General features: G+C 39.7%; 1 protein-coding gene across 1 annotated transcript; it reads left to right on the forward strand.

The window, feature by feature from the left end:
- The first annotated feature begins 427 nt into the window (after window positions 1-427).
- Window positions 428-15,189, forward strand: LOC131255571 (aldehyde dehydrogenase family 2 member B7, mitochondrial-like). The gene is made up of 12 exons (XM_058256320.1): window positions 428-446; window positions 550-679; window positions 1,513-1,638; window positions 2,839-2,981; window positions 3,107-3,260; window positions 3,376-3,605; window positions 4,062-4,151; window positions 8,375-8,548; window positions 8,634-8,771; window positions 14,068-14,205; window positions 14,294-14,355; window positions 14,836-15,189. Exons 2-12 carry the CDS (start codon window positions 604-606, stop codon window positions 15,107-15,109), a joined length of 1,605 nt encoding a protein of 534 aa, XP_058112303.1. The 5' UTR covers window positions 428-446; window positions 550-603; the 3' UTR covers window positions 15,110-15,189.
- The last annotated feature ends 201 nt before the right edge of the window (window positions 15,190-15,390 follow it).

The following is a 15,390-nucleotide window of genomic DNA, read 5'->3' on the forward strand; positions in this document are numbered from 1 at the left end:
GGTGTTCAACCTCTACACGTCCTCCCCTAAATTAAGATTGAACGCCCACCGTTGAAATGTTATTGTGGCCCACCGTGATGCTTATCTGCCATCTGACCGTTCATAAGGTAACTACCACCAAGATCAAGGAAAAAAACACATATGATCCTGATCCAAAATTTCTGAGTCTCATGCTATCAATACCCATTGTTTCGCGTGTTTTGGCCCACCTGATTCCTGGATCTTCATGATTTTTTTGTAATCACACTCTCAAGTGAGAGAAAAAACTGATGGACGGACTGGATTTTAGATGGACATCCCCAGTGGGCCCCACAAAGTTATATGACGCACGACTTCATGTAGCATATCGCTGCACGCAATAGGCGTTTCTGCCAGAGCGAAAATTAACCACTCAAGTGGAATTTCTCATTTTCCTTGTCACTGTGCCGTCTCTATCCGTCTGCCTCGCAAGCATATCCAATCTCTTGCATTAAAACCCTTAAAGTCTATAAATGAGAGAGATCCTTTTTGTACTTTGATTATTCTTCTTTTCCGTATATCGATTTTCAGAGCTAGCAGTAGGGTCAAAACAAGCGCTGGAGATCTTCCGTTCATCGACTAGTAATGGCGACTAGAAGGATCTCATCCCTCATTTCTCGATCTTTCTCTTCTTCTTCTGCAGCAGCTCTGCTGCTTCAAGGTATTCGCGATTTTCTTTTCTTTTAGTTAATTGGTTTTTTTTTTTTTTCGCTTTAAGTAGATGTAAACTGATTCTTAATGTGATTTGAATTTGGAAGAATAAAATAGGGTAGTTTGAATTCGATGGGAGAATCGAGATTCAAGTTTTGTTCCGATTGTTTTGAGTTTTGGATTTTTCAGTTGATTATGTGAAGAGATTCTATTCTCTGATGTGATTTTTTAGTAAAAAAGAAGAGATTTTGAATTCGAAGGACGAATCGCGATTCTATGGAATACTTACGGATTGTTATAAATGGAAACTCTGAAGTCCCAACTGGTTGGAGGATGATAAGTTGCTGTCCAGCCAGCCGATAGCTTCCAACCTTTCATGTGCATGCAACATCCAACCCGTCCAATAGGTTTTCTGCATCATGAGGATGATCTTGTGCAAAAATCAACCACATCCACTCATGCAATACGGAATTTCATGCTCATGCGTTGCATAGAATAGGAACCGTTCACCAAATTTCAATCTCAAATAATGTCTCTTTAATGTTGGAATTCGAAATAAACTTAAAAAAGTTAAAACAGAGAAAATTCCCAATGGCAGTTATAAGATGGTATTAGAATAGCCAAAGGATAAGTGAGTAGCTGTTTAAATCTTTCTTTATCTGTTGTTTATGATTTGGAGGCTTACTTGTAGAATTTGATGAATATTTCAACTGCTTGGATGCTTGCCACTCAAAACTCTTGTATCAATCATCTTCTGATTCTTTTGACTGTGAAGTTCCTCACTGATTGTGGCAGTTCTAGCAATTCTATTTACAGAATTCTGTGTTGTAAAATAAACTTCAGGCAGAAATTCTAGAAGCATCCGTAGATTTGGCACGGCCGTTGCAGCTGAAGAGCCGATAACACCACCTGTTAAAGTAGAGCATACGCAGCTGCTAATCAATGGGCAATTTGTGGATTCGGCATCAGGTCTGTCCTTCAACTCATAAACAAGAATATTTCTTTCATTTGGTAAATCAGTTTGTGATGTCTTTTTCCCATGAGATCGGGCATATTTCGAAGTGCTAGATTTCTTCCATGCTCCGATGGTGCTTGTAGTTACTGGTCTATCTTAAGGCACCTAGATGCTTATATATTCTAAGCTTAATGTTATGGGGATGATATGATTGCAATAATGGTCAATAGGGCTGTTCAGTGCTTGGCCCAGCCTGTCATTGGCCAGGCTTGCGTTCAATATGTAGGCTTGCAGTTTGGGCATGTGTCTGATCTCCTGGCCCGAAATAGGGTCTGCGTTCAATTTTTAGGCTTGCAGTTTGGGCATGTGTCTGATCTCCTGCCCTGAAATAGGGTCTGTGTTCAATTTTTAGGCTTGCAGTTTGGGCATGTGTCTGATCTCCTTGCCCGAAATAGGGTCTGTGTTCAATTTTTAGGCTTGCAGTTTGGGCATGTGTCTGATCTCCTGGCCCGAAATAGGGTCTGTGTTCAATTTTAAGGCTTGCAGTTTGGGCATGTGTCTGATCTCCTGGCCCGAAATAGGGTCTGTGTTCAATTTTAAGGCTTGCAGTTTGGGCATGTGTCTGATCTCCTGGCCCAAAATAGGACCAGGCCTAGGCCCGATTCGAACAACATTTTTTATTGAAGCCCAGTCTAATCCTGAATCTAGGTCCTTTTTTGAAGGCTATAGGCAGAGTTTCAGCCTAACTCGCAGGTCTGTTGGCAGAGCATGGGCTTACATACCAGAATTAACAAGTAAATGGGCTGGGTGGACCTCCGGCTGGCCTGACGCTGGCCCCATTGAGAAGCAAGTATACTTGTAGGATTTGGCTTAAATGTATGAGGGTAATTTACAAACTCCTCGCGGTTTTCATATTGTATCAGCAGGTCGAATGTTGTATCCATATCCATGTTCCTATCATACAGGATATCACCATGCTGCATCCCTGTCTCCCTTATATGGGCGCTTGTTCACATCCATATATGAGCATGATGGACCTGTTTTCACCACACAAAACCACTCTGCACCAGATGACGAGAAGCTTTCTCAGTCCACTGTGGAGTGCTTTCAATGACCTTCTGCCAATGAAGTTTCTCACTGATTATGCCTCTCCATTAATTTTCCTTAAGGCATGGTATAATGAAACTCCAATTGGGAACTTCCTTTGGCCTCAGGGAAAACCTTTCCGACCTTGGACCCTAGGACAGGAGAGGTGATTGCTCATGTTGCTGAAGGTGATTCAGAAGACATCAACCGTGCTGTCTCTGCTGCTCGCAAAGCATTTGATGAGGGACCATGGCCAAAGATGACTGCATATGTAACAATCCTGGACTTCTATTTCTTACTTTATGTCAGAATATGCAATATTGGATAGTATGTGAAGCCATTTTATATGTGAATTGGGGTTATTTATTTTAATTATCAATTGTTTGCTCTATCCAGGAAAGGTCAAGGATACTTCTCCGTTTTGCGGATTTAATTGAGAAGCACAATGATGAAATTGCAGCCTTGGAGACTTGGGATAATGGGAAGCCTTTTGAACAGGCTGCGGAGGTTGAAGTTCCTATGCTGGCACGCTTGATTCGATACTATGCTGGTAAGGGAAATAAAAAAAGTAGTCCGTGCTCCCACTTAAATATATCTGAATGGTTTCCTTTGAATGATTGGATGAAACCAATTAGCTCTAACGATTCAGTTGGAAAATTCTCCAGGTTGGGCGGACAAGATTCATGGTCTCACTGTTCCAGCTGATGGGCCATACCATGTGCAAACCCTTCATGAACCTATTGGTGTTGCTGGGCAGATTATTCCATGGAATTTTCCACTTCTCATGTACGCTTGGAAGATTGGTCCGGCATTGGCATGTGGAAATGCTATTGTTTTGAAGACTGCTGAGCAGACCCCTCTATCTGCACTATATGTCTCAAAGCTATTATATGAGGTGGGTGTAAAGAGTCAGGAATATGTGGCTCTCTCAAATCACTTCACAGGTCCTCTTAGTTCAGTCAACTGTCCATTAATTTCCACACGTGCAATTCACACACTAGTCAACTAGCCCCAAGAAACCATGGAAAGCTCTGTGTATGTCCTATCTAGTTAAGCTAGAGCAGAGCATTATTTCTATCCTAGTATGACCCAGTTTGGTGGATTGATATTGATGTTGTAGTTTGAGCAAGATATAATACTTATTTTTCTTGGTCTAAAAGAGCTGCTATCAAGTTGCTTTTAAATGCTGGTTTATGTTTGTGTCTTTCCTTTGGTTGGATTTGAATGAATTTTTTTCTGCAGATGCTGAAGAAAAGCTAATGCTTTTTGTTTTTAACTGTTTTCTTTGACAGCCATTCTTATGTTACCTGTTTATTGATCTTTCAACAAAAATGTTATTTCTTTATTGCAGGCTGGTCTTCCTGCTGGAGTTCTGAATGTGGTTTCTGGATTTGGTCCAATTGCTGGTGCAGCTCTTGCCAGTCACATGGATGTGGATAAGGTATTTTAGAAGAGTAGCATGTTTTGAGTTCTCAAACTCATATCTAATGTGCATTAGAATATGTTTGAATATTTCTTGGGTTATTAGAATTAACATGTTTTTAGAAGGACCAAAAGATCAGAACTAATTTGAAATATTGTTTCAATTAATACAGCTGAAAATTCCGACTTTGTGCCCATGCACATATTTCACCAAATTATAAATCAATGCATTTCTTTAGGGACACTGAGATTGAGACATTGATTCTATTCCATGAAATATGCCTTCTAACGATAGTGGAGCAACCTTAAGGTGGGGTATGATATACATTGGATAACAGATCCAGGTAAAAAATGAAGAGACTATTAAATTTCCCTCTAGGCATAAGACAAGCAAATTCTGATCAACTAGGTGGCCTACTGAACTAGGCCAGTGTATAGACTAATAAAGGACACTCAGGCTTGCTAATGGAGACTAGTATCAAAAGCTAGTGCAATGAATTTGACCACAGGTTGGACATCTAGATTCGATTTGGTCATTTGAGACAGAAGAATTGCCCAAGTAGAGCAGGGTGCTGTGGGTAAGTGTTCATCTTTTGGTTTATGGGGGGTTTTCTTCTGTTTATGTATATAGGCCATATGTGTGTGCGTGCGTCCACGTGTGGGAAAAAGTACCATGGGGTCGACCTCATTGGAGCTTCCCATGAGGTTGAGCTTTGTGGGCCCCACTATGATGCGTCAGACATCCACCCATCAGTTAGATGCACCCTTCCATGGTGAATCATGGACCTAAAAATCAGGTCAATCCATGACTTAGGTGAGGAACACCACAAACAATAGTTGAGAGTGGATGCCCACCCATTAAAACCTTCTTAAATGTTTATAGGGCCCACTAAGAAGAGGTTCAAACATCCAGCCCATCTGTTGTGTGTGTCCCACTTGGATGAGGGATCACACCAAATTTCAGGCCATTCTAAAACTTAGGTGGGCCCCGCAAAGTACTTTTAGATGTTTTAGGCTTGATGTCCGGCATGCATCACTGTGGGTCCCACAGAGCTCGAGATCATATATATATAAGGCACAGACCTTTGTACACATTTCATGGGCCTAAAATCCGAACGGTCCATGTGATGCGGCACCCCTTGAAACCCCAGGGACCAATTTTCACCCTGATTGAAAACTATTTTCTTTAGCGCACCAAAGTTTTGGATCATGGTAAAATTTGGGCCCTAGGGGTTTCATGGGGTGCTGCATCATGTGGACTGTTCAGATTGTGGGCTTACATCATGTGTTGATGAGTTCTCAAAAAGAGAACTTGTGAGAACTGGCGCATAGTTGAGCATTGGGCTATATATATATATATATATATATATATATATATATATATATATATATATATAGGCATGCTCACGTGCGCACCTTTGCACATGTGTCACGGGCCTAAAATCTGAACGGTCTATTTGATGCGGCACCCCATGAAACCTATAGGCACCAATTTTTACCCTGAACCAAAACTCTGGTGGTAGCAAAGAGATGCAAATCAAGGGAGGAAACCATTTTCTTTTGCCATGGCCCACCAAAGCTTTGGATCAAGGTATAAGTCGGGTCCTGGGGGTTTTATGGGGTGCTGCATCACATGGACCATTCAGATTTTGGGATCACATCACGTGTGATGAGTTCTCAAAAGGTTCTCATGAGAACTTGTGAGAACTGGTGCACAACTAAGCATTGGGCTACACACACATATAGGAAATGGTACTATGAGGTCGACTTTATGGGAGCTTCCCATGAGGTCGAGCTGTGTGGGCCCCACCATGATGTATATCGGACATCCACACTGCGCATTTGGTGGGTCCCCTATAGGTTATGGGATATGCCAAAAATCATCCATATCCGGAACTCAAGTGGGCCACATCATTTGAAGCCGCGTGAGATCATGCTTAAACAATCTAAATGCACTTTTTGGGGCCCGCCTAAGTTTTGGATACAGCTGAAACTTGGTGTGACCCCTCATCCAAGTGGGACACAATAGATGGGCTGGATGTCTGAACCATGTCTCAGTTGACCCTACTCTCAACTGTTGCCTATGGTGTGGCCCCACTAAGTCATGGATTGGCCTCATTTTTAGGCCCGTGCCCCACCATGGAAGGATGCATCTGATTGATGGGGCAGATGTCTGAGATAGATCATGGTGGGGCCCACATAGCTCGACCTCATGGGAAGCTTCCCATGAGGTTGACCTCATAGTACATGAGGTCAACCTCATAATATCATTTCCCTATATATCTCATAGTACCTACACACACACACACACACACACACACACACAAGTCTGAATAGGTTCAACCAGAACTGGAGCTCTTTCTGCTTTGGTCCATTTCAAACTGTTTGAGGTGTAAAACCTTCCCAAACTGGTTGGAAACGGTAAAATCCAAAATGAACCAGTAGTTGGATCGGTAAAACCAGGTGGCTGAACCAATTTGGGTAGATAGTCCTAGTAAAAATTAATTATATATATTTATGATATCACTGTTCAAACCAGTTTGGTTGGCAATTGAAGTGGTTTGGACTCTGGTTTGTTTTGGAAACATTGCTTGAGAGATATCTCAAGTGGTTCGGTAAAAAGGAGCAAGAAATGCTACTGCTAGGACCTGCACGTCATAGAAGTTCCGTGTTGTTCTGTCCTAACCATGCTTTTGGCAAACACGTATGATGATCGGGCCTGTTCATCTGAAAGGCTACCATGTGATTGGTCTATGGGCTTAAATCTAATGTAGAGGAGAGGAAGAAGAGAATGTATGTATATGAACTAAACGTAGAAGTAGAATATCCAAGGGAAACAAATAATGAATCACACAGTTTCACTCTGTTTCAAGTGTAAATTCTCCATAAATATAAAAAGAAGTATGTCTAGAGTTGTGAATCTTTGGAAAGCGATATTTATGCTTAACCTGAACAACTCTAAAGCCCAATGTTGTTATCATAAAGGCCTTATCCTACTAACTGCCAAAATAGATTACTTGAGAATCTATATTAACTGAAAACAGAGTTTGAATTTATAGAGAACTTTGTATGCGAATAGAGATGTCTCGGTACCCTTCAAAAGAGAGAGGGAGGAATGGATGCTTCAGATATTTCCTGAAACCTAGCAACTGAAAAAGGACTTCAAATTAATATAAAATTTTGACTATGAATGGAAATGTTTCAGATACCCAGAGAGGGAGGAGGGAGGAGTTTTCAGAACTTGATAATGAACTTAAAGACCGATTTTGAGTCAACAACTTCTTAAGAAACCAACTCTAACTAGATATCTGACTATTTCATAACTTATTGACATGTATCTGAATCTTGTATTTCGCAATCTGGACTGTCGATTGGTGGTATCAGTATGGATAGAACACAAGTGCCATGTGCCACTAGTACCACATTGTTCCATGATGTGTGTTTCATAGAATTCTTTTCATTGTGAAGATAATCTAAGACTTCAGGGTACTATATGATACTTGGCTGAACTTAATTGCACGGACTTTCTTCCCAGGTGCCACTCCCACTTTGAATCACACCTTTGGACTACTGCTCCTGCTTCCTATCTCTGCTTGTTAAAAATTTGAAACAGATGCTTCCTCCATCTCACGCCTGAATGTGCTGCTGCTTCCCTTCACACTTCGTGCCTCTATGGGCCTAGCAAAAGCGTTGTTTTTTGTTCATTAAAAAAAGATACAAGCAGATGCCATGTTTCAAAGATCCAGACCATTCACTGGGTTGGCCAGACCATCCATCTTGGTTGGTTCTATCATGAATGAGCCACGCCCCAAAATCTCATCAATCAGTGATCTTAATTTTCTGCTTAATAACATGCAAATGGACAGGTAGCCAGTAGTCCACATGTAAATAGAAAAGAAAATTCAGTGTTTGTGAGGAAAGAAGTTTTGGGAAGTCTTTTGGAAGACGAGCTATCATCAGACCCAACTAGATAAATATTGTTGATCAAGGTGGGCTCAAGATACAGTTATTGGCTGACCAAAAAATGGGTACAAGATAACGGTTGTTTGCTGAGTAAAAACTGATGTTTTATTTAATTGCTTGTCTATACTATCTCAGAAGTTATACCGCTAACCCAAGCCTGGTCCAGACATCTCTAAACCTAGAAACACCTGACGATTCTTGAATACTGTGCTTTCTATGTTTCCTGCCAATGTTATTCCTTCTCTCATACCCATACAATTCTTTCTACTTTCTTTGTAGCTTGCATTCACAGGATCAACTGCTACTGGTAAAATCGTTCTTGAATTGTCTTCCAAAAGCAATCTTAAGCCCGTGACGCTAGAGCTTGGAGGGAAATCTCCTTTCATTATATGTGAGGACGCTGATGTTGATCAGGCTGTAGAGCTTGCACACTTTGCTCTGTTTTTTAATCAGGTGTGTGATCAATTCTACATACAGAAAATTTTCTGGATTTTGCGGAGAATGATTTTATTGAAAACTAAGTCTGTTTTGTCTATAGGGACAATGTTGTTGTGCTGGGTCTCGTACATTTGTACATGAACGTGTTTATGACGAATTTGTAGAGAAAGCAAAAGCACGTGCTTTGAAACGTGTTGTTGGTGATCCTTTCAAGAAGGGCGTTGAACAAGGTCCTCAGGTAAATTAGACAAATTCTCTCTTTTCCTTTGTCCTTTTGTAGTGGGTTACCACTGGGTTGGATCAATGTTTTAAATATCGTTATCACGTAATGTATTGCACCCTTGGGATGTGGATACATATTAGTTATCGCATGGGATATATTGGTTGTATCGCATAATGTATCGTTGTTCTTGGGACACATGGGAACATTGGAAAATTGGTCGAATTTTTCAATGAAACTTGAGGGATTGTTGGAAAAGACATCAATACACACTTAGAAATCAAAACATTACAAAAACAAAGTGCAGATAATAGGGGTTTCCTTTGTATGGGGTCCTAAGATATGTGCTTTCCAACTTAACTGATGCAAGTATATTCAAAATTTATTCTTATAATTTATAAACGTAAGAAGATGTATGGAAACACAAGCAATACATCCGTAAGCAAAAAAAAAAATCATTAGATCAGGTCACATATATGTTTAATTTTGTGTTTGCATACAAAGATTGCAACTGATTTGTGAGAAATTAAGAAATTTTGATTTTTCTCAATTTTCCGCAACTTGACCCATCTCCCCCAAATCTCGAAATCGAAGTTCTAAATTCATGATTTTTCATGGAAAATATAAAGATCATAGATTTGTAACCATTTGACATTGGTTTAACGTGATTTACAACAAAAACATGGATCGAAAATAAAAAATGCTCACTGGATCGAATAAGTGCGATATATTGGCACTACTTGAGCATTTCCTATCACACAGGTGGGATACAAGATATATCGACCGATATCGTCGATATTTAGAACATTGGGTTGGATGAACAATTGATGATTTTTCCACCAAGTTAGTAATTTTGCACTATACACAGGCACACTCTATTTTCTACGATACTGGCATGTGAGGCCAGTGTATAACGTGTAGGGCTGGCACTATGCTGGGCCTTGGTCGGTATGAGCCCAAAATTCAATCTGGCCAGGCTGGGCTCAAAATTTAGATTGGCTTGGCCCATGGATAACTCTAACTATGTTCATGTGTGTGTGTGTTGACAATTGTTTTTCTTCCTAAAGATAATTCCAATATTATTAGAAGGAAAAAGAGAAATAGGCAAAGGATGAGAGATCTTCACCCCCAAAAGTCCAATGAGCAAGACCAAAAAGGTCCAAGCGGAAGTAAAGGCCCAAGCAGTGACATCCAATTTCACCCTCCAAAACAAACACCTCCCATTGCACTTGTGACGATTATGGATGCATCTCCCATTGCACTCATCCAAAATAAACCATAAATCCATGAGAAGAGTCACAATTCTTTCACTTTATGACTAATACCAACCCCATTCCGTATTAAGAACAGAGACCCAGTCACCGCCCGATATCACGCAACACTGGAAGAGGTTGAGGACACATTCCCAAATGGCTCTGGCAAAGATACAATTCATGAATAGACAGTCTGCTGGGTCTGCATCTTGAATATGGGCACTCTAATCTTTATCACCAACCAAGAAAACACATTACCCTTAGACAGCCCCTTGTACAACTACATAGATTCCATTCTCTCCTCTACTCCCTCAGGTACAAGGATCAAATTGCTGCACAAAAGGTCAGAATAGGATATCGTCCAGACCTCTTCCATCTCCCACCCAAGCATCCAGATTGAGGGAAGACTGTACCTGATTTCAAAGGAGATCCAGTAAGTGTAGCATATCTTCCAATTTCTCATATATGATAAGTTTTCCACCGTCATGGAGGAGCCCAAAGTTCTTCGCTTCCCACAATCGAGAAGCAATTGGGTGGGGAAAAAAAAATCTCCCGATCTGAAGCAATTCTAGCCAGCCTAGTAAACATATGGAGCAATAAGGCCTATTGATGCAACCAACATCCTCCTAGAATCTGATTGGAGAGCCATCACCCACTGAATGCATGATTCCTTGAAATTAACAATTCTAATGATGACCTTCCAAGCCACTGAGGCACTATACAATGAAAATCCCATGGTGCGAAAACTTCATCACCTACACTCTATCTACATGTAATCATCTGTTTCCATAGAACATCCTTTTCCATCCCAACTCTCTATGACCATTTTCCTATAAGATCTAAATTCATGGATTTGAGATTCTTTTCGCTGGCAATGCCTTCACAACTGGCTGGTAGAGCTCAGTCCCTTGCATGAGGTGGATCTTATGCTTGCTTTTTGCTCCTTAGGATAGACATTTTGATTTGCTTGGCCCATTTCACGTACTATATAAAATTTTGGTGTGCCTACTAGGAAAGAAACCTTAAGTATCATTTTCTTTTGTTTTAGCTTTGCTTATATATTTTTTGTATGATTTTAACATATTTCTAGCAATCTGGATTTTTCACTTTACACCTTTTATGAACTAAATTTTATATTATTTTCCCAATACTAAAATTTATTTTTTGTACACTAAATTTTAACACACGGACACATAGTGTTCGAAATATTGGTATCACGTTATGTATCACAGCCTTGGGATACGGATATGTATCGGTTATCGCATGGCATACATCGGTTGTATCGCGTCATGTATTGTTGTTGTTGGAAACATTGGGAAATCGGTTGAATTTTTTTAATGAAACTTCAGTGATTGTTAAAAAGAGACATTAATACACACTTATAAATCAAAACATTACAAAAAGCAAGTGTACATAGTAGGTTTTTCTTTGTATGGGGTCCTAATTCATGCTCTGTCTAACCGAATTGATGCAAGTATGTTCAAAGTCTATTAATATAATTATGTAAAAAGACGTGTGAAAACACAAGCAATACATTCAAAAACAAAGAGAAGAATCACTAGATCAGGTTACATGTTTGATTTAATGTTTGGACAAAAAGATTGCAACTGATTTTCGAGAAATTGGGAAATTTTGATTTTTTTTATTATTTTTTTTAAATTTTCCACAACTCGGCCCATCTCTTCCAAATCTCAAAATCGAAGCTCCCAATCCAAAACATGAAAAATCATGGATTTGTAACAACTTGACACTGATTGAACATGATTTACAGGAAAAAAAAAAAAAGGATAAAAAATCGAACATGTGGGATATATCCCACCACCTATGCATTTTGTATTGTACAGGTGGGATACAAGATATATCATGGGATATATTGGCAGATAGCGCTGATACTTTAAAACAATATATATATGTGTGTGTGTGTGTGTGTGTGTGTGTGTGTGTGTGTGTGTGTGTATATATATATATATATATATATATATATATGAACTATATGGTTTAATTGAGGATATGGTCCTTGATATAAAAGAATGGTACAACAGGATTCATGTACTCGACCCGAATTAGTTGAGAGAAGGCTTCGATTGTCATGATTTGTTATGAATTAAATGTCATACAATAATCTTTTCCCCGTCTCACTACATATGTATACAAAATTTTTGCTGTCAAATAGTACCAGGTTCCATGTCTCTGACACCTATAAGTATCTAACTACAACACATGTCAATGTCTGACTTACACAGATTGTATGAGATAGTTATCTACCTTCTGTGATATGGAGTATACTTTAAGGTATTCAATAATGGTAATGGTGGCCATAACAACCACTATAATTAGTGTTACAATACGGGCATAACAGCCAATACAACCATTTTTTTAAAAAAAAATGTTGGCCCTGTAACGGACCATAACGGTCTGTTACGTGGCTGTAACAACTGTTACTGGCCATTTTTTCCGTAACGGCTATTATGGTCTTGTAATGCATAATGGTTCCCCCAGTTACTGTTATGGAACAGTTGTCACAGCCATTATGTAACCGTTTTTTTAATACCTTGAGTATACTTGAGACCTGTGTTTGTATTTGAACTGCTCAAAACTTCATCTGATTCATCTTTTTTGCATCATGCGTCACCAGATTATGGGCACCCACCAGAATCCTTAACTAGTAAATAGAAGCTAAAAAAAAGAAAGAAGAGAAACCACAAGAAACCCGTGATGTCTTGCAACTAAGCACAAGAATGGATATGCTCCACTTAAAGCCATCATGTACCTCCTCTATACACAGAAGAAAGGTTTGAAGTAAGAGTGTGAGAAGAAGAATCGAAGAAAGTAGAATTATAAAACAATGCGACTGGGGTTCTAAAGCTACCTCTTAGTATTTTACTGTAGATACTAACCTACAAAGAAAGGTTTGGGTTTGTCAAGGGGTCAGGTTCCCGAGTTATAGATCTGGGCTGATGATTACTTCAGGATCTTGCTGGGTCTGGGTCCTTTCGGGCTCATTTTTTGAGGACCCAGACCAGATCCGATCGTGTTCAAGTATCCATTGGGTCTTTGGGCCTTGATACCAGATATATATATATATATATATATATATATATATATATATATATATATATATATATATATATATATATATATATATATATATATATATATAACACAACAGCAGCAGGATTTTAACCAGATCCAGGATAGTGCAGTCAACTCAGACCCTGGTAGACTTTTTATTTTTATTTTTATTTTTATACACACACACACATGCTTACACATGCACACACACCCCACACACGCACGCTGTGGGATTTCACCACTGGTGGGTACTCGAACCCTTGACCCGGTGTTGAAACTCCTGGGAGTCTACCACCCGGGTAAGAGTAAGGACCCAGACCTTGGTAGACTTGGTTTTGTAAAAGGGTCCAAAATTGCAGACCTGAATGTGACCCATTTTCCAAAAGGGTCTGAGAAATTGCACTGGGACCTGTTAAAATAGGGTCAGGTCCATTGGGACCTGCTGGTCTGGGTACCCTGACTGCCCTAGAGAAGTTTGAAGGCCAGCGAGAACGAGCGAAAAAAGACGAGAGAAAAGGATGGTTAGGTTTGTAAGTCACCCTTAATCTTTCATTGTAGTGACTAATTTCTATTTATTACCTATACTGCAATAAACTCTTAGAAGGGCAAAAATACCCCTAGATGCTAATATTATTACAAAAGAACCAAGAAAGAGAAAAGTGACCAAAATAAAAGTGTAGAAGGCATCCATTCAAACTGCATATACTACCATTCCATGGTTTTGCAGTCTTCCACTCATTTCATCAATCTTATTATGGTGCCTTCTTTATTTTATTATTATTATTATTATTATTTTGGGATAATTTAAGAGTTTGGTTTCTCATCATACAACAACCATTCCAAAAGGCTAGAAAGTCGTCACCTGCATTTGTGCATTTTCTTCCTAATCATTTGTGGTTACACCTAGTCTTCCTGCCTTTGATTATCAATTGTTATTTTCTACAAGATTGTATTAGTGATACCGTTTGTTGGCCCTTTTCAATTCCCAGATTGATTTGGAGCAGTTTGAAAAGATCATGAAGTTCATCAAATCTGGCATTGAAAGTGGGGCTACCCTCGAATCAGGAGGTGAAAGGCTTGGCAGCAAAGGATACTATATTCAGCCTACTGTCTTCTCAGATGTCAAGGTATCACTTTGTTTCACTCTGTCAATGGCTCCTAGATTGAAGAAGTACCATAGGACTAAGCCATGTTTTTACTGTTTATGTTAAATAGGATGGCATGGCGATAGCCACGGAGGAGATTTTCGGCCCAGTGCAGTCCATCTTGAAGTTCAAGTGAGAGCTATAAACAGTCTGAGACATCTGTCTAAGCGGAATGCTAATCGCACATGACTTCGTGCACATGAGTTCCCATGGTAATGTGGTGGAGATGATCTGGACTGCTCACCCAGTTGTCTCCAGTGAATATGATCGATGCCCCGAAATTGAGGCTGATCAGATGATCCTAACTGCTTGATTGTATGTGACCCTGACCGAAATTCAGGCTGATCAGATGATCCTAACCGCTTGTTTAGAGGAAAAACATCCAAGCTTTCTGGCCGCGTTCAATCATGCAATTAGGATTGTCCAATGGGCCTGAAATTTTGGACATGGCCCATAAATGTTTTATCACACCAGCTGAGTGGTGTGGTGTTGGATGCATTTTCCACATGTGGGATGTCGACACATTGCAAAAAATCATGTGCTATTTGCATTCCTTGTTAACAAGTTGATTTTCTTTTTCCATTTCCTGTGCTTACTTTCCATTGATAACAGTGACCTTGATGAAGTGATCCGAAGGGCAAATGCCACTCGATATGGGCTGGCCGCCGGAGTTTTCACAAAGAGCTTAGACAACACTAACACCCTGACCCGTGCATTGAAAGCCGGGACAGTATGGGTCAATTGCTTTGATATCTTTGATGCAGCAATACCTTTCGGAGGGTACAAGATGAGTGGGCAGGGTAGAGAAAAGGGCATCTACAGCCTTCAAAACTACTTGCAAGTGAAGGCTGTTGTTACTCCCTTGAAGAATCCTGCATGGTTGTGATATCTTGATGCCTTACTATAGTGCCGGTGGCCACCATTATTAAGACATTTTCAATAAGTTATTTTAAACGCTGTTTGGGTAATATGACATATACTGTTTTAACTTTCGTGAAAATAAAGATGGGTGCAATGTCTGCGACAATATTCTCTTTTAGTTTGCATTTGGATGCAGAAGTGAATTGAATTGTGATCTTTGAATTTATTAGGCTTCGAGTTCAAATTGCAGTTACAGTCCTTTCAATTTCAAATTTGGAAGTGACATGGTTTGAAATTTGTATACCA

Source organism: Magnolia sinica, chromosome 9, assembly GCF_029962835.1.
Source record: "Magnolia sinica isolate HGM2019 chromosome 9, MsV1, whole genome shotgun sequence".
Lineage (NCBI taxonomy): Eukaryota > Viridiplantae > Streptophyta > Magnoliopsida > Magnoliales > Magnoliaceae > Magnolia > Magnolia sinica.